Here is an 18,601-nt window from a genome sequence, read left to right on the forward strand (position 1 = left end):
CTGGAGTCAAGGACAGGAGAGAAACTCTGAACGTTCCTTTAAAGCAGAGATGAAACGTTCTTTGAACTTAATTAAAGAGAAAAACTTCTGATAAACGGATGAATCTGAAGCTTTTCAGCTTCAGAGTCTGTTTAGTTAGTTTGGTTCTTTTTGTGTTTTGGTGTAAATTTGACGTCTTTTGTTGTTGTTTTGCTGATTTTTGTATTTATTTTGTGTTTCTTTGTAGGTATTTTGTATCTTTTCTGTGTATTTTTGTAATTATTTTGCTTATCTTTGTGTCTTTTTTGTGTTTCTTTTGCGTTTTTGTATTTATTTAGGTTTTTCTGTATCTTTTTTGTGTGTTTTTATAACTTTTTGTTTATTTTTTCATCTTTTTTGTGTATTTTTGTAATATTTTATTTTTGCATCATGTGTATTTTTGAAGATATTTTGTGTTTCTTTGTATCTTTTTTGTATTTTTGTAGTTATTTTTGCTGATCTTTGCATTTATTTTGTGTTTCTTTGTGTTCTTTGCATCTTTTTATGTATTTTTATAATATTTTATTTATTTTTGCATCTTTTTGTGTATCTTTGCAGTTATTTTGCATGTCTTTGTGTTACACTAAACTGGTCTAACAGATCTAGAGGCTTTTAGAAACTTCTGATTTCACAAAACTTCATTAAAAGACACAACAAGATGTGAAATAAACTTCATAAAGAGACAAAGTCCAACAGGTGTAGTTGTGTGTCTGTTGTGTGTCTAATCTGGTTTCTGATCCTTCAGCTGTTAAATTTTCCGTGAGATTGAAGAAATAATTCAGCATCTAATGAGGAGACTACATTCAGAGTGTTTTCTGTTTCTGCTTCCACATCTCAGAGGAAATATTCCACTTTGTGCTGTTTTAAATTTAGCATTTTTACACAAAAACGTCATAAAATATGACGATTAGTTAAATTCGCCAACAGTTTTTTTCAAAATGTCTGAAATAATGTGACTTTTTCATGTTTCACTTTAATTCTTTTAAAGAATCTTTTGGTTTTCTTGCTGTTTCTAAACACAAAGAAAACGTTTCTGACATGAAAACACCAGAAAACAACAATCTGACTGATTAAAAACACTCTAAAAACGTTAAACAAACGCTCCAGAAACAGTTTCCTCAGTTTGTCCACAGATTTTTGCTGATTTCAGAATAAATAAATAAAGACAGACTTTTACAAACCGACTTTCCTGTTTTTATTTTACAGAAAAGTTCAGATTCTAACAAACTTTCTAAGTTTGGTTCAAATTTCTCCAAAGAAGAACAGAAAATTTCACAAAAACCAGTAGATGTGATGAAAATAAGACTGAGTTCTGTCAGATTAAATAAAATAAGATCATGTTCTTCAGATAAACATTCTGCTGAATTCAATCAATCTGAGCCACAAGGTCAGATTTTAGTCAGAAAATGAAGAATCGAGACGCAGAGAAGCCCCAGAACCCTCAGATCCCCCCAGACCCCCCTAGATCCCCCTAGACCCCCTCAGACCCCCCCAGACCCCCTAGACCCCCTCAGACCCCCCCAGAACCCTCAGACCCCCCTAGACCCCCTCAGACCCCCCAGAACCCTCAGACCCCTCAGACCCCCTCAGACCCCCCAGACCCCCCTAGACCCCCTCAGACCCCCTCAGACCCCCCAAGACCCCCCCAGACACCCCTCAGACCCCCCTAGACCCTCTAAAACTCCCCCAAACCCCTAAAACCCCTTTAAAGTCTGAAACAGTTTTTCTGCTTTATTGTCCAGTTTTTTCTGGTTGTCTAGTCTCCAGTGTGTCTCCTCTCAGCCGCTGCAGGAACACTTGCACTCGGACACCACCGGGTACTGCACCGGGATCCAGGCGCACCGGAGGCCGGTCTTCCTGACGCAGCGCCACCGGAGGATGGTGAAGCTGGAGGCCTTGGCCGGTCTGCACAGCATCCCCTCCGGTACCGAGCAGGACCGCCGGCTGTAGCAGCTGCCCACCTTCACGTACCGGGGCCAGAAGCGGCTCCCCAGGTCGGTCCAGGTCCGGAGCACCGGGCAGAGTCCGTAGGACCAGAGCCACAGCTGCATCCGCCGCCGCTGCTTCCTGCCGAGCGGCGCCGAGAAGTCCAGAGTCCGGATCTGTCTGGGCATGGAGCCGCTCAGCTGCAGCCGCTCCGCCTCGTCCCGGTCCTCTCCGGGGCTCCGGTCCTCCGGGGCGGACACCGACATGAACCGCGGGTCGAAGTGTCCCCCCAGCGCCCCGCGGAGCTCCGTCTCGTTCAGGTCCTTCTCCTCCGGGTCCAGCAGCGGGTCCGGGTCTTCCCGCAGCAGCTCCACCGGCAGGGAGCCACCGGGCACCGGCCGCAGCAGGTAGTAGTGCTGGGAGCGGGTCTGCTGGACCCCGGAGCCCAGAACCAGGACCAGGACCAGCAGCAGGCAGCAGGTCTCCATGTCTGGTCCGGATCAGAGACGAGTCTCCAAAACTTGATCCCCGCAGAGCTCCTCAGTCCCTGCCCCGGAGCAGACGCTCAGCCCCGGGCAGCTCCGGTACACAGGTCCTGGTCTCTCCGATCCACATGGTGCTGCTTCTGGTCCAGAAATGAAGCAGAACCTCCAGCTGCTGAGGTCTTAAAGCTCCGCACCGACCCGCCTCCTCCCGGTAAAACCACAACCTGGTGTTACTGGGATCAAGCATCAGGGCTGGTACTGCAGTACAGGTAGTACAGGGCAGTAATACTCTGTATTAAAGTACTTTATTCACTAGTTTACTTCATTAAAACTGAAAAGGAAAAGTACAGATTCAGTATCAGTGGATCATCACTGGTTCTGTATTAAAGTAAAATAATAAATCTAATGTAAAATAAAATATATTAGAGTCTAAATAAAGTATTTATCCTCCTCTGAAGTTTTACTCTTTTATTTCTTCTCTAGTTTGATTCATGATTATTTTTTTTTTTGATATTCTGACAAAAAATTACAAAAAAGACTAATTATTATACAGAAACATCAGTTAACTGTCATCTGTTCTTCACCAGTCAGAGCTTCATGGAGACAAAGAGAAAAAAGCTCCAATTAAATGTGGACTAGAGTTCACCAGAAGACATGTGGAGACTCTGAAGACACCTGGAACAAGGTTCTTTGGTCTGAGGAGACCAGGATGGAGCTTTATGTCCATCAGACTAGATGATATGTTTGATGGACACCAAACACTGAACATCATCACAAACACACCATCCCCACTGTGAAGCATGGTGGTGGCAGCATCATGATGTGAAGCATGGAGGTGGCAGCATCATGATGTGAAGCATGGAGGTGGCAGCATCATGGTGTGAAGCATGGTGGTGGCAGCATCATGATGTGAAGCATGGTGGTGGCAGCATCATGATGTGAAGCATGGAGGTGGCAGCATCATGATGTGAAGCATGGTGGTGGCAGCATCATGGTGTGAAGCATGGTGGTGGCAGCATCATGATGTGAAGCATGGAGGTGGCAGCATCATGATGTGAAGCACGGTGGTGGCAGCATCATGGTGTGAAGCATGGTGGTGGCAGCATCATAATGTGAAGCATCAATTGTCTAACATTAGTCAAAAATAGTCTAAAAAGATGCAAAAATGATCCGGAATAAGTGAAATCTTGTTCAGGTTGTCATGGAAACGGTCCTCGGGGAGTTAAAAATCGTCTACAATGACTCAAAATATGTTCAGACTGACTTTAAACTCGTCCAAAATAACTGAAAATCCTACAAAGTTACCCAGCAAATGTTGTGAAAATCATGTGATATGACTCCATCCAATCAACCAGAATGACAAAAACATGTCTAGAATGAAGAACTTCAGAATGGTCCTGTTCTCCACAAATGACTAAAACGACTCAAATGTTGTTCAGAAAGTCTTCAAACCTCCAACAGAACAAATTGTCCAGAATGAGATCAGACCGTTTCTAGAATGACTTCCTGCTGCTTGTTGGTGTTTCACTGTAGTCGAACCTCCAGAGTCTTTCTGCTGTTTGTGTTCGAACCTTTTAGGACTTTTCATGACTTCCAGCTTTGAATCGGCGCTTTGAGGAAGAAGAAAAGACGTCCGACTGCTCAGATCTGTGGAGTAAATCTCAGGTTCTGTCTGCTGCAGACCTGAAGCTTCATTTCCACTCCTGAGATGAAAACTGAACGGAGCAGATTAGTTTCATGTTCAGGTTGTTGATACTTGGACGGTCTGAATCAGGAACCGCTAGATGTGGGTAAAAGCTGAACTATAAGGCTTCAGATAAAGAAGATTAAAGCAGGACACCTCTGTTCTCTGGAGACACAACTAGTGACAAACACCTAAAACACCTCGTTACACAATCACAACGAGACTCGCATCAGCTGCAAACAGAAACAAGAGTCGGTTTAACCTGGTTAGTCTGTCTGTGGTCGGAGACAAGGACAGAAAACTAGAAACGAGATAAAGATCAGAAAAATGAGATGCAAACAAGATGAGACACTAAACTACACAAACACACAAAACTCTACCAGAGAGACAAAATGAGAAAAACAAAACAAAAAGACAAAGTTTCTACCTGATATTTAGACATTTTTCTGGTCGTTCTGACTTCCTGCTGCTGGATCAGAAGCTGCAGGTTGTTGGTTTCTCTCTGACCTGCTGCCTCAGGCTCCTGCTGGATTCTGGGTAATTTTCTGATGCGACAACCGATAAAGCATCAGCTGGTCTGGTAAGATCAGAGGAGTCATGAGGGCCCATGAGAGTCCAGTCTGGATGGATGTTGGAGTCTAAACCTGAGAATCCCAGAAACACCATTTTAGCTCTAAAATGTTCATATTCTGCAGCTACCAGTTCATCTATCAAACACAAGTGAGAAAAATAAGCCATAAAATGAGCAAAATCAGTCACAAAATGAGAAAAATCAGTCACAAAATGAGAAAAAAATGAGAGAAAATTAGAAAAATTTGACAAAATGAGAAAAATTAGACAAAATGAGAAAAAATGAGACACAAAATGAGACACAAAATGAGAAAACTGACACAAAATTAGAAAAATGAGAAAAATTAGACAGAAAATGAGAAAAATGAGACACAAAATGAGAAAAATGAGACAAAACAACAGAAATGACACAAAATTAGCAAAATTAGACACAAAATGAGAAAAATGAGACAAAATGACAAAAATCTGACACGTGAGAAAAAGTTGACACAATATGAGAAAAATGAGACACAAAATGAGAAAAGAGACACAAAATGAGAAATGTGAGACAAAATGAGAAGCATCATTCTAACTGAGGTCTGAGGTTTAAATTAAATTTCATCACAAATCTGGCATCCAACACCAGTTGTTGTTAGAGTTCCAGCTGTTCTCAGTTCTTCACTGAACCTGTAGTTCCTCCCGTTAGAACAGGAACATGTTCAGTGTTTAGTTTTAGTCGTCAAATATCATCTGTGGAGCTTTTTAGAGTTTCCTCTGAATCTGTCTGATTGACCGATCACTGGGATTTATTGGGGAAACTGAGGACATTTAATGGATGAAACAACAGAGCAGGAAAACATCTGGTGAAACATCTGGATTCCACAGAGCCATCCAGCTGCTGCAGATGATTGTGGAGCCGACAGACGGTGAAACCTGAAGCTGATAAACCGCCTTGAAGTCCAAATGGAGCGTTTCAATGAGCCTTTAAAGCTCCATGAACAGCAAACGGCGGCTGCTTCTGTTGATTAGTGTTGTGTTGAGTTGTTGTGTGGTTTAGTGTGGTGTTGTTTGTTGTGGTGCTATCTGGTGTTATCCGGGGGGTCCTGACCCTTCGTCCTGGGAGGCCGACTGATCCTGGGTCAGATTGAACATCAGAGGTTCGTCACTGAAGCTGAGAAAATCAAAGAGATTCCAAACGTGGAGGAAAAACTGGAAACCATGGAGACTGTAGTAATGGTTCTAATGGTTCTAATGGTTCTAATGGTGATGATGGTGATAATGGTGATAACGCTAACGGCACCACGAGGCTTCTGATGATAAGGGAAGGAGATCCCATGACGTCACGTGTTTACTCACTGGAGTCAAATTTAAACAACAAGAATAAAAGCAACATAAAGAACTTACAGAAAAGACTCTTTAATGTCAAAGTGAAACCTTCAGCTGTTGGTTTCCATCAGTCTGATCGTCCTTCTTTCTAAACTGCTTAACTCTGTCAGGTTCCTCAGGGATCCTGATCAACAGAACCTTTCAGGTCCAGACTCTAGTTCTCAGGTGGATGGAGGTCAGGACTCTGACTCCTCCAGAACTTCCACTTTGTTGTCTTCAAACCATCTTTAAGGATCTTCGTTTGCTTCGAATCATTGTCTGGATGGAAAACTGATCTTCTCCAAGTCTCAGTTCTCTTCAGACTGCATCAGGTTGTCCTCCAGGATTTCATTTACCCTCTACATTTACAAGCCTTCCAAGACCTGCTGCTGAGGAACACCATGATGCTGCCACCACCGTGCTTCACATGAAAGGCAAATTTAACTCTAATTCAAAGCTGCTTTCAACCTGACATGAAGCTAATTTGATCCTAATTTAAACCTTATTTACAGCCTGACTTAAAACTGAAATGAAGTTGGTTTAACTCAAACTTAAAGCTGATTTAAACCAGATTGTGAAATTAATTAAATCCAGATTAAAAGTCTGATTAAAACTTAATGAACAGCTGATACAAGGCTGTTTTAACTCCAATTAAAATTTGATTTCAACCTGACATGAAACTAATTTAATCTTGATTTGAACCTGATTTAAAGCCTGACTTACAGCTAATGTAAACCTGATACAAAACCAATATAAACATGGTTTAATTAGTTCAGATTTACTTCATAAATCTATTTTGTTTTCTGTTGTTTATATTTAGGATGGATTACAGATTCATTTTTTCAAACTTTTGGCTTCATCTGGATTACAAACTGGCATCCTGTTTGATTCTAACAACATCAGGACAGATGTGGAATAAAGACATGATTCTGAGCTAAACATCTCAGCTGCAGCTTGTTTCCTCGTGCAGCTCTAATGTAGCTTTATTGCAGCTCTAATGCAGCTTTAATGCAGCTCTAAAGCAGCTCTAATGCAGCTTTAATGCAGCTTTAATGCAGCTCTAATGCAGCTCTAAAGCAGCTCTAATGCAGCTTTAATGCAGCTCTAATGCAGCTCTAATGCAGCTTTAATGCAGCTCTAAAGCAGCTCTAATGCAGCTTTAATGCAGCTCTAATGCAGCTCTAATGCAGCTTTAATGCAGCTCTAAAGCAGCTCTAATGCAGCTTTAATGCAGCTCTAATGCAGCTCTAATGCAGCTCTAATGCAGCTTTAATGCAGCTCTAATGCAGCTTTAATGCAGCTTTAATGCAGCTCTAATGCAGCTCTAATGCAGTTTTATTGCAGCTCTAATGCAGCTTTAATGCAGCTCTAATGCAGCTCCAGTCTTGTTTTTTAGAGCTGCTGCTGTCTGAAGAGCTTCTTCAGGAATCCTGTGGTTTGGACTCTAAGTTCTCCGGCGGTAAAAGCGTCTGGCAGCGATGTGAGATTCCAGCTGCTCTCAACTCCTGCATGCCGTCCTGCGACCGTCGCAGCTCCACAGATTCCTGCAACACCTACAGACTGAACCTCTGCAGCGCTGCTTCTAGCTGACTTTAAACTTTACTTGATTCAAAAGTGAATCTAAACCTGAGTTATGTTAAACTTGATTTAAAAACAGCTGAATGACTATTTAAGCTGATTTAAACTCGACTTAAAAAAATGATTTAAAACCAATTTCATCTTTATGTCAAAGCTAACCTAATTCAAAAGTGGAATTAAACATTAAAGTTAATTTAAACCTGATTTAAAAACAATTGAATGACTGATCTAAATGTGACAAAAACAAGATTTATTGGAGCCGAATTTAAACCCCAGTTAAACCTGATTTAAACCTGATTTAAACCTTAATTAAATTTGATCTAAACCTGATATAAAACCAATTTAAACCACTTTAAACCTGATTTAAACCATCTAAGGCCATTTAAAACCTGATTTAAATCAAGTTTGAAGATAATTTGAACCAGATTTTAACCTGATTTAAAGCTGATCTAAACCTGATTTAAAACTAATTTAAACCTGAATTTGAAATAATCTAAACCTGACCTAAACCCGATTTAAAGCTGACCTAAACCTGATTTAAATCAGATTTAAACCTGATTTAAACATTTCTTAAACTTGATATAAACCGGATTTATACCTGATCTAAAGCTAATTTAAACCTGATTCAAACCTGATCTAAAGCTAATCTAAACCTGATTCAAACTTGATTTAAACCTGATTAAAAGCTAATTTAAACCTGATTTTAGTCTGATTTAAAGCCTGATTTTAACCTGATTTAGAGCCTGATTTAAAGCTAATTTAAATCTGATTTTAACCTGATTTAAACCTGATTTAGAGCCTGATTTAAAGCTAATTTAAATCTGATTTTAACCTGATTTAAACCTGATTTAGAGCCTGATTTGAAGCTAATTTAAACCTGATTTAAAGCCCGAACTGGGATCATGTTTACATCTCAGCTGTTGCTGAGTTTTAGTTTATAAATCGACTCGACACGTGACCCAGGATGAATCAAACCTCAGCGCTGCTCCTCCATCCAGTAAACCTGCAGCAGAATACCCTGATTGGACGTTACCTGTAGCTCACCTGGTGTTACCTTACCTGTGATTGGCAGAGCTTGACTCACATTCCCAGCATGCCTCAGATACGGCGGCGACGAAAACCAGCGTCTGATAAAAGACAAACTCTCAGGTTTAAGTGCACCACATCCACATGAGACCAAGTTTATTTCAGCGGTTAAACACGTCTGTCCAGGCGAGGCTGCATGAAAACACCGAGCGTTCCTCTCAGCAGTCCTTCAGCCGCTAATAAATAAAGTCTGGACGCCTCTCTGGGCAAACGATGCAAAAATATACAGATAAAAGGTCTCTGATTTTTAGGATCCGGTCAGAATACCGGAGGAGGAAGGCCGGCAGACAGAAAATAAATAGAATAACATGAAAATAATCAAAGTGTGTCACCATCCAGGGTTTAGTCTGAGCCCAGAAACACTCCTGAGGATGAACATTAAAACCTCAAAGTTCAACGCTTGGAATCTGAACTTCAAAATAAAAGTCATCAGCTTTTATTTTTGTAGCTGCAGCCGACAGTTTTCACACCTTTAAGGTCGCCAGGTAGCGCTAGATTAATTTTATTTTTTATTATCCCTTATTAATCCCACGAGGGGAGTCAGAGTGACGGGTCAGCCGCGGTACAGCGCCCCCTGGAGCAGGAAGGGTTTAGGGCCTTGCTCAAGGGCCCAACAACACGTCAGACAATCAGGTTCTAAAAACAAACCCAAACCAGGTTTAAATCAGGTTTAAATCAAGTTTAATTCAAGTGAGTCATTTAGAAGAAATCTTTTATCAATTCTGAGGCATTTTTGAGGCATTTAAAGAATTTGTTTCTTTTTCATGTTATTTTGACAGATCGATCGGTAGCCGTGGAAACAAAACAAGAAGATCTGTGGTCATCATAGCAACCAAACTGATGGCTTCAGCTACAAGAGTAAAACTCAAATTATACTAAGATTAATCCATGTGGGGGCGTTGGACGAGAAGATCGACGCCAGAATCACGTCTGTGTGTGAAAAAAAGGGTTTAGTTTGGATGATAACTGGGAAAAAAATATTTATAAACCTAGAAATGAATTCTGTTGCTACAAATGAATTAGCGTTTAAGAGAAACAGATCATATAAGGAGGTTTTTTCAATAAGATCTGGATTCTTTGGTGACTTAACATCAGAGTTTATTGTAGTTTTTAAAGAAAAAAACTGCTTTTAATGGTGGAGCAGGAGGCAGCTAGCTTAGCTTAGCATTTTTAAAAGAAAAAAATGGCTTTAATGGTGGAGTGGGAGCCAGTTAGCGTAGCTTAGCAGTTTTTAAAAGAACAAAAAACTGCTTTTAATGGTGAAGCAGGAGGCAGCTAGCCTAGCTTAGCATTTTAAAAAAATGGCTTTAATGGTAGAGCAGGAGGCAGTTAGCCTAGCTTAGCATTTTAAAAAAATGGCTTTAATGGTGGAGCAGGAGGCAGTTAGCCTAGCTTAGCAGTTTTTAAAAGAAAAAAACTGCTTTTAATGGTGGAAGAAGAGGCAGCTAGCCTAGCTTAGCATAACGACAGTGCAAACTTAATCCAAAGGTAACTTTAGATATCACGATGCTGCCCCCACCGTGCTTTAATCATGATGCTGCTTTAATCATGATGCTGCCACCACCGTGCTTTAATCATGATGCTGCCACCACCGTGCTTTAATCATGATGCTGCCACCACCGTGCTTAAATTATTTTTAAAGAAAAAGCTGCTTTTAATGGTGGAGCGGGAGGCAGTTAGCTTAGCCTAACAACAGTACAAACCTAATCTAAAGGTAACTTACCTTTAGTAAAGTTACCTTTAGATTGTGAATTTTGCACTAATTGTGGCCTCTAAACTAGATATTTTTCACAGATTAAAGAGAAACTAGGTAGCAGACGTGATTCTGGTTGTAATCTTTCCGATGAACTTCATAAATATTCAGCGTGAAGCAAAGTGCAGCAGATATTTAGTGCATGTCTGGTGGTAAAGCTGGACTCTTTGGGTCTTTCAGACAGGAAACGTTCCAGGTGTAGAAGCTGCCACGGGTCAGAAACCCTCCATTAACTTTTATTCCATAGTTCAATGTGCAAAGATTAAAACAGTGTGCATAAAGAATGTGTGCACGTTCAGACAGAAGCTGGGAAATATCACCGGAATATTGGAAATACTTCTAAAACTGTACCGCCTCACAGTAATCAGATTACTTCTAACAGCAGAGTACGCTCTCTAAAATACCACTTTAGATTTTTATTGAAATTCAGGTCCACAGCTGGAAGTTTGGCTCATTTTGGATGTTTTCATGATTAATTAATGACATTTTTCACCATTCTGAACAAATTTTGAGTAATTTTGGACACATTTCGATTAATTGTGGAACTACTGAAAGTGATTTTGGACAGTATTTTCAACTAATATTGGACAAAATTGGAGCCATTTAGGGAAATTTTAACAAATTTTGAAAAACATTTGAGACATTTTCTACAAATTTTATTGTTTCAGACAATTTTAAACTAATTTTAGACCACTTTTAAGTCACTATGAACTAGTTGGCTCATTTTGGAAGTTTTTATGATTAATTAATGACATTTTTCATTATTCTGGACAAATTTTGGTAAATTTTGGAACTATTTAAAGTCGTTTTGGATAGTATTTTTAATTAATATTGGACAAAAGTTGAGGCATTTTGGGAAATTTTAACTACTTTTGGAAAATATCTCAGTTATTTTGGACACGTTTTGTTTTTTCAGAGAACTTTTTTTTAACTTAAATTTGGGTCTTTTTGGATGCTTTTTTTTGAGTCATTAATGAAATTTTTCATTATGCCAGACAAATTTCATGTCATTCTGGATAATTTTCACCTTATTTTGGACATCTGTTGAGTAATATTGGACCAATTTTGAGTAATTGTGGTCGTATTTAAAGTGATTTTGGATTTTTTTTTTGGAGCAATTTTGTAAATATTTGTCATTTTGGACAATTTTCAACTAATATCAGACAAAATTTGAGTCACTTTCTACATGTTTTGTTATTTCAGACATGTTTTAACTAATTTTAGACAATTTTCAAGTCATTACGAACAATTTTATGTCATTTTGGATCCATTTTATAATCGTAGATGTGTTTAAAGTGATTTCAAATTTCTTTTAGGGAAAGTTTTGGCCAGTTTTGGACAATTTTAAAACTATTTTGAACAGTTTTTGAGTCGTTTACTTCACTTCTTGGAGGCCTGAATTTTCGATGTAGTTCTTCTGAAGCAGCTGATTTGAAGTTCATGAGAGGAAATATTCTTCTTACTAAGAGGTGACACAGCTCAGAAGTATTTAACATTTCAGTGATGTAACTTCACTCCTGCTGGATCTCAGAATGCAGTCAGTCAGTTTTTGTGCACGTTGAGAGTAAAGAACTGAAGAGGAGAAACACCAGCAGCCTTCCAGAACACGACATGAAGCAGAAAAACAAAAACGGCACAACACAAACGGCGTCAGGTCCGACCGGGAACCGACCGGGAACCGACCGGGAACCGACCGGGAACCGACCGGGAACCGACCGGGAACCGACCGGGAACCGACCGGGAACCGACCCGACGACGAAGCTCGAGTCCAAAGAAACCAACAGCTACAGACTACTTCATGCCAACAAACACAGATAAAAGAATACAAAAATACTTTCAGGTTTAGTTGGTGACTGAGGCAGGTCACGTGCTCGGAGGGTAAATAGAGATCTTTTTTTTCTTCAATTCGACCACAAGTTGACACTAAAAGCTCAATCGTCACAGGAGACCACGAACAGACGGACTGTACATTCACTTCAAGTAGAGCAGAATCCATGCCGACAGAACCCAACACAGTCAGACCAGCGTTCAGTTTCTGGTTTTGTTTTGTTTTTTGTTTTTTTTGGTCGACCTTCAGAGTCGTGTGCAAAGTTCCTGGTGGGAGAAGCAGTGCTCAGTTTCTCGTTGCATTGATTATTTTCTGCGTAACAGTCGAAGCCATGGGTTCTGAGGCTTGGCGGAGTTGAACCAGCAACTTGAGTTTACAGTCTGTGGAGGTGTGAGATGGGAGGGCTGCTGGCCGGCCAATCAGAGCTGTGGTGGAGACATGGAGACGTTCAGTTAACAACAAAACCTGCAACAAACATCTTATCTTATAAAAAAAAAATCACTGAAATGAAACCGTTTATCTACCGGAACCTAAAAACAGAAAGAATCTTTATACATTTTTAAACTACTAATGTGTGATGAAGCATCCATCAGGAAAAAGAACCAAACCTGAGCCCAACGTTGAGATATTTCATTTAAAAAAATCACTTTATTCTACATGTGCCCTTCAAAAATTTACTGAAAAATAAACCTTTTGCACCAGATTCATCTATATACATATACATATAATCATATTCCCAGCTCCATGCTTCACTGTCAGGACTATGCATCCACTGTGGTAGTTCTGGCCAAAAAAATGACTGACTCAGATAAAATATGATCAAAAAACAGACAAAAATGACCAAAATGCAACAAATATGGCAAAAACAAGACAAAGAAACTAAAAACGGGGACAAAATATGACAAAAAACTGTCAAAAATTACTGAAAACAGACAAAAAAATGATCTCATAGAGACAAAATATCACTGAGAAAAATAAACAATGACCAAAAGGAGACAGGAAAAAAAAATCACAAAAACGATTTCATTAGTTTAAAAAATTTGGGTTCTACGTCGGAGCTGTTGGGTTCTACGTCGGAGCTGTTGGGTTCTACATTGACGCTGTTGGGTTCTACGTCGGAGCTGTTGGGTTCTACGTCGGAGCTGTTAGGTTCTACATTGACGCTGTTGGGTTCTACGTCAGAGCTGTTGGGTTCTACGTCGGAGCTGTTGGGTTCTACGTCGGAGCTGTTGGGTTCTACGTCGGAGCTGTTGGGTTCTACATCATAATGGAACCAGAACCCCTGAACCTTCCTGCTCCAGCTACCTGGTTAGTTTTAATACCTACGTGTTCTACAGTGTGCTGCTGAGGATCTCCGACACCTGCGTGTTGGTTTGGTCGTCTGAGTCCACTTCCTGGGCAGCGGCTCCCTCAGGCTCCTCCCCCTCAGGCTCCTCCCCCTCACCTCCAGACACGACCACCGACACGCCAGCCGCCTTCACAGCCTCCCTGGTGCCGCCGTCCGGCTCCTCCTCCCAGCTCGGCTCCTTGCAGGGCTCCACGAAGATCCTGCGAACATGGGGCCGGGGCTCCCGGTGTCGGCCCTTACGGCTCTCCAGGACGCAGGAGGCGTGGCTTACGTAGGTGCTGCCCTGCGGCGAGGGCAGGTCGGGGTCGGGCTGCTTGGTGTAGACGCCCTCGCACAGGGACCCGGTGGTGTCGCCGTTGCCCCGGAGCCAGCGCTGGGGGCCGCTGAAGTACTGCCCCCGGTGGCTCCGGGACAGAAGCTTACGTTTGGTGGGCGGGTTGGCGAGGGCCCTGAGGGGGGCGGAGCCTTCCTTAGACAGCGACAGACCCTCCAGAGTCCTGGTGGCGTTGGACAGAGACGGGGACAAAGGAAGGGACGGGGAGCTGGGCAGCAGGGGGGACGACTTATCCCTCACCCCTGGAGACAGGGGGAGGTCTCTAGGAGGACAGACGCTGTACCTGGAAGACAGAGTAATCAGATTACACTACACGGAGGACAGGGTAATCAGATTACACGATGTGGATGACACAGTAATCAGATTACTGATAACTGTAACCAGTATTCTGTAATCTGATTACAGTAATCTGTAAATACTGTAATTACAGATTACTGTAACTTTACTTAATGAAGAAAAGTTTTACTTCTAAACTGAATATTTCCAGAGTGAAGTACATAAAGTTGCAATACAACAACAAAATGATGCAACGGGACCATGAAAAGTTTCAAATGGATATAAATGTGATGAAAAATCATCACAGTGACTAAAAAAAACAGGTAAAACAACCACAAAACATTAATTTCTGCTGTAAACTTGGATGATAATATCGACTACATGCAAGAAATAACTGGAACATGTTTGATTATTTTAGAAAATTTTAAAAAGCGTGGAATGCATGATGTCTTCTTGTGGACATTTTGGGTCATATTTTGACAGTTTAGTGTCACATTTTAATAGTTTTGTGTCATATTATGATGGTTTTGTGTCATATTTTAGTCGTTTTGTGTCATATTTTGATCGTTCTGTGTCATATTTTGACAGTTTTGTGTCATATTTTGACAGTTTTGTGTCATATTTTGGTCGTGTGTTAACAAACCTGAGCTCGTGGATCTGCAGGACGTCCGGAGCGCTGCCGCCCAGCGAGTGAACGGCCTGCTGGGAAAGATCGGCGCCCGGTGAGTACAGCAGGTCGAGTTCTCGGGGACTCAGAGCATCGCTGGAGTCGTAGTCGCTGTCGGTCGGCAGGAAAACCTCCGAGGAGGCGTCTTCATCAGAGCCGAGCAGAGAGTCTGTCAGACAGAGAGAAAAGTTTCATTTCTGAGTTCAGGGTTTGAAATGCGTCTGCAGAGCGACGCCTCACCGCTGATGCCTTTCCGGCGGCGCAGCTCTGGTGATGGCGACGGCGTGGGCAGGTAGTCCAGGGTGGACGAGGTGGAGTCGGTCTTCTGTTGGCCGGAGTCGGACTCCGGGGCGCTAGCGTCCACCAGGCAGGTGATGGGGACGCCGCCGCGAGGCTGCTTGTAACGGGCGGACTGCAGCGCATCCGTTATCCAGCGCAGGTCACGACGCATTTCATCCAGCTGCTGCAGGAACACAAACAGGAAGAAGGTTAACGGAGCAGGAAGTTAATAATATCTACGTTTCTATGCAGATGACACGATGTTCTGTTCATCTGCAGGCCTGAATTTATCTCTTTGAACTTGCGTTTTAGGTTTTTTTGCTCCAGCCTCTTTCTCCTCACTGTTGGCTTGTTTCTTTTCACTCTGCTCCTCTGTTCACTGTTTTGGAGCCATGCCACATTTATTTTATCGTTGCATTATTTGCATTTTTTGTGTCTCTGTGGTTGTTTTATCTCCTCATCCTGTAGATGTTTTTCTGTCTCCATGTCTCCAGTCTTTCTCTCTCTACTCTGCTTCTCAGTAGAAAGATGTTTCACAATGCTGAATGGATCTCCAACAACCTGCTCATCTGTTCACTGTTTCTGAGCCATGCTGACTTTATTTTATTGAAATTCTTATCATTAGAACAAAGTCTGAGCCATTGTAGATGAGTTTTTAAGTTGTTTTGGACACATTTTTTGTAATTTTGTACCATTTTAAGATAATTTTGTACAAGTTTTAAGCACATTATTGTCTAAGTTTTCGTTTTGTGTCTCATTTGGTTCATTATAGGTCTTGTTTTTGTCATTTTGTGTCTTGTTTTTGTCTTCTTCTGTGTTGGTTTGTTTGTTCTTCTTGAAAATTGATTGCATGTTCACAACCTCTAAAAAGTCTGACTCTGCTCTGCTCCTCTGTTCACTGTTTTTCAGCCATGCCACATTTACTTTATTGTGGTATTTTTGCTTTATTTGTGTCTCTTTGTGGTCATTTTGTCTCCTCATCCTGCAGATGTTTTTCTGTCTCCATGTTTCCAGATTTTTCCTCTCTACTCTGCTCATCATCAGTAGAAAGACGTTTCACCATGCTGAATGGATCTCCAACAACTTGCTCCTCTGTTCACTGTTTCTGAGCCATACTGACTTTATTTATTCATCCAGTAGCTTTGGTTTTCCTCTCAGTCTCTCTGTGGAAACACTGCCTGCAGTTCAACCTGAAAACTCTCTGAATGCTTCCCTGTTGACAGTTGAATCAGACTACCACAGTGGATGCATGGTCCTGACAGTGAAGCACGGAGGTGGAAGTGTGATGATATGGAGCTGCATGAGTGTAAAAGATGTTGATGACATTTAGAAACATTTCTTGTTACAGACACTGCTGCTAACAAATCATTTTTGTGATTTTTTTCTTCTTTGCCATCTTCTTTTGGTCATATTTTGTCTCCATATTTTTTTGTCTTGTTTTGGTCATTTTTTTGTTTTTCTTAGTGATATGTTGTCTCTGTGAGATCATTTTGTGTCTGTTGTCAGTTATTTTTGATTGTTTTTTTGTCATATTTTTCCCCTTTATTGTAGTTTCTTTGTCTTGTTTGTCTTTTTTGTTTCATTTTGGTCATTTTGGTCATATTCCTCATTCCTCTTTTTTGTCCTTTTTTTCTTATTTTGATCATATTTTGACTCTATGATGTAATTTGTTGTCTGTTTTTGGTATTGTTTTTATCTGTTTTTGGTCATATTTGGTGTCTATGAGTCATTTTTTGGCTAGGACTACCACAGTGAATGCATAGTCCTGACAGTGAAGCACGGAGGTGGAAGTGTGATGATATGAGGCTGTATGAGTGTAAAAGATGTTCTCACAGAAACTGCTGCAACATGTTTTTATTTTAGGCATTTTTTAATGAGATGTTGAATAGCGCAATTTTGATGAAATATCTTGATATTAAGCTTCAGTTTTGTTAAATTTCTGGACAGAGCTACACATCAAGGATGGTGTGAAAGCTGTCAGCATTATTGTGCTGGTTTATAAATGGCATCATTTTAGACAGTTTTTTTTTAAAGACAGTGGGTCTTCCAACCCAGAACTTAAATTGAAGTGAAAAATGAGCTCACAGTGGGGACAAATGAAACAGGAGCAAAAACACTGAACTTGCTCAGAGTTGAGACGGTTCTTTTACATGTAGCTATGCAGAGGTATCTGGAGCTTTCAGTCATGGTCATCTTCTGGGGAAGAATCTGAAGCAGAAGATAAATCTGATATTTGCAGAACATCAGCAGGACTCAGTCTGGAAACCGTCTGGTTTATGGAAATGCTACACAGGCTGTGAAACTGTCCAATAGATGTGGGAAAGATTCCTCAAACAAAGCTTCTGCATCTTCAAAAACTGACATAAAAACCTGACAAGCTGCAGAGTCTCACAAGTAAATGTCATCTTCAGGGTGATTTTATTTCAGTTTCTCTCTGAAGACAAACAAAGAAGGCGTGAAGACAATAAGAGTCCAACAGTCTGAGAGTTTATAGCTGCAGTTAAACAGTTTGTTTTTCTGCTGTTAAAGCGTCTGCAGATCTGTGAAGAAACACTAATGGAGGCTGAAAACCAAACCGCAGCAGTGATTTTAAAGTTTGGAAAAAACGACCACAAACTGCAGCGAGGACGAGTGTCAGGGGAAAAAATACCACCGATCAGAGGACGTGGCGATTTGTGTGTCTGTGTTTGTGTGGATGAATTTGGTTGGTTCTCACAATGTCTGTCCATGTCCCTGTCCAAAATGTCCACATTTTACAGAAATAAACGCATTTAAAATAGAAATCTGAAATTTTGCCAATAATTCTTCTATTTCAAAGATGGATTTTTATCTCGAGTGTCCAAAATGTCCCTTTTTCCCAAAAATGAAAATTTGTCTTGCATCTCAAAAGTATCTTCACACCAAATAAAGTCTCCAAAATGTCATTTTGCTGTTTAAATGTTCACCTCTTCCAGAAATATTCTCCATATTTGAAAAAAAAATGCACTTTTCAAAAATGACCTCACATCCCTAAAGTGTCCTCACATCTCTAAAGTGTCATATCTCTAAAATTTTTTGCATGTCAGAGGTGTCTGTCATGTCATTTCCCCATCCAAAATGTCCTGCTCTTCCAGAAATGTCTTTTTTAAGACCTGCACTTGAGTAAGAATATCTCCACTGTTGATAATTATCCTTATATCTCTAAAGTGTCTTCACATCACAAAAGTCTCTTTATATCTCTAAAGTATCCCTATATCTCCTAAATGTCTTTATATCTCTAAAGTGTTCTTATATGTCTAGTGTCCAAATATCTCTAAAGTGTCCTCATATCTCTAGTGTTCTTGTATCTCTAATGTGTTTTTACACATCAAAAAATTATTCACATATCTCTGTTGTGTGTCTGCTGTGTGTGTGTTGTGTGTACGTGTTGTGTGTTGTGTGTATGT

General features: G+C 40.7%; 2 protein-coding genes across 4 annotated transcripts in view; both read right to left on the reverse strand.

Annotated features, from left to right (window-relative positions):
• Positions 1-1,700: 1,700 nt before the first annotated feature.
• On the reverse strand, positions 1,701-9,209 carry nog3 (noggin 3). The gene has a single exon (XM_055004695.1). The coding sequence runs from the start codon at positions 2,430-2,432 to the stop codon at positions 1,797-1,799; it is 636 nt and encodes a 211-aa protein (XP_054860670.1). The 5' UTR covers positions 2,433-9,209; the 3' UTR covers positions 1,701-1,796.
• A 1,434-nt stretch (positions 9,210-10,643) lies between these two features.
• The window catches only part of ankfn1 (ankyrin repeat and fibronectin type III domain containing 1), a 109,000-nt gene continuing 101,042 nt past the window's right edge, over positions 10,644-18,601 (reverse strand). For all 3 annotated transcript variants that reach the window (XM_055004693.1, XM_055004692.1, XM_055004694.1), the window contains 4 exons: positions 15,138-15,360; positions 14,874-15,066; positions 13,599-14,237; positions 10,644-12,697 (listed from right to left, as the gene is read on the reverse strand). In XM_055004693.1, the coding sequence (XP_054860668.1) occupies positions 13,604-14,237; positions 14,874-15,066; positions 15,138-15,360 (1,050 nt within the window). In that variant the 3' untranslated portion in view covers positions 10,644-12,697; positions 13,599-13,603. The remainder of the gene's footprint in view (positions 12,698-13,598; positions 14,238-14,873; positions 15,067-15,137; positions 15,361-18,601) is intronic.

Source organism: Amphiprion ocellaris, chromosome 18, assembly GCF_022539595.1.
Source record: "Amphiprion ocellaris isolate individual 3 ecotype Okinawa chromosome 18, ASM2253959v1, whole genome shotgun sequence".
NCBI lineage: Eukaryota > Metazoa > Chordata > Actinopteri > Pomacentridae > Amphiprion > Amphiprion ocellaris.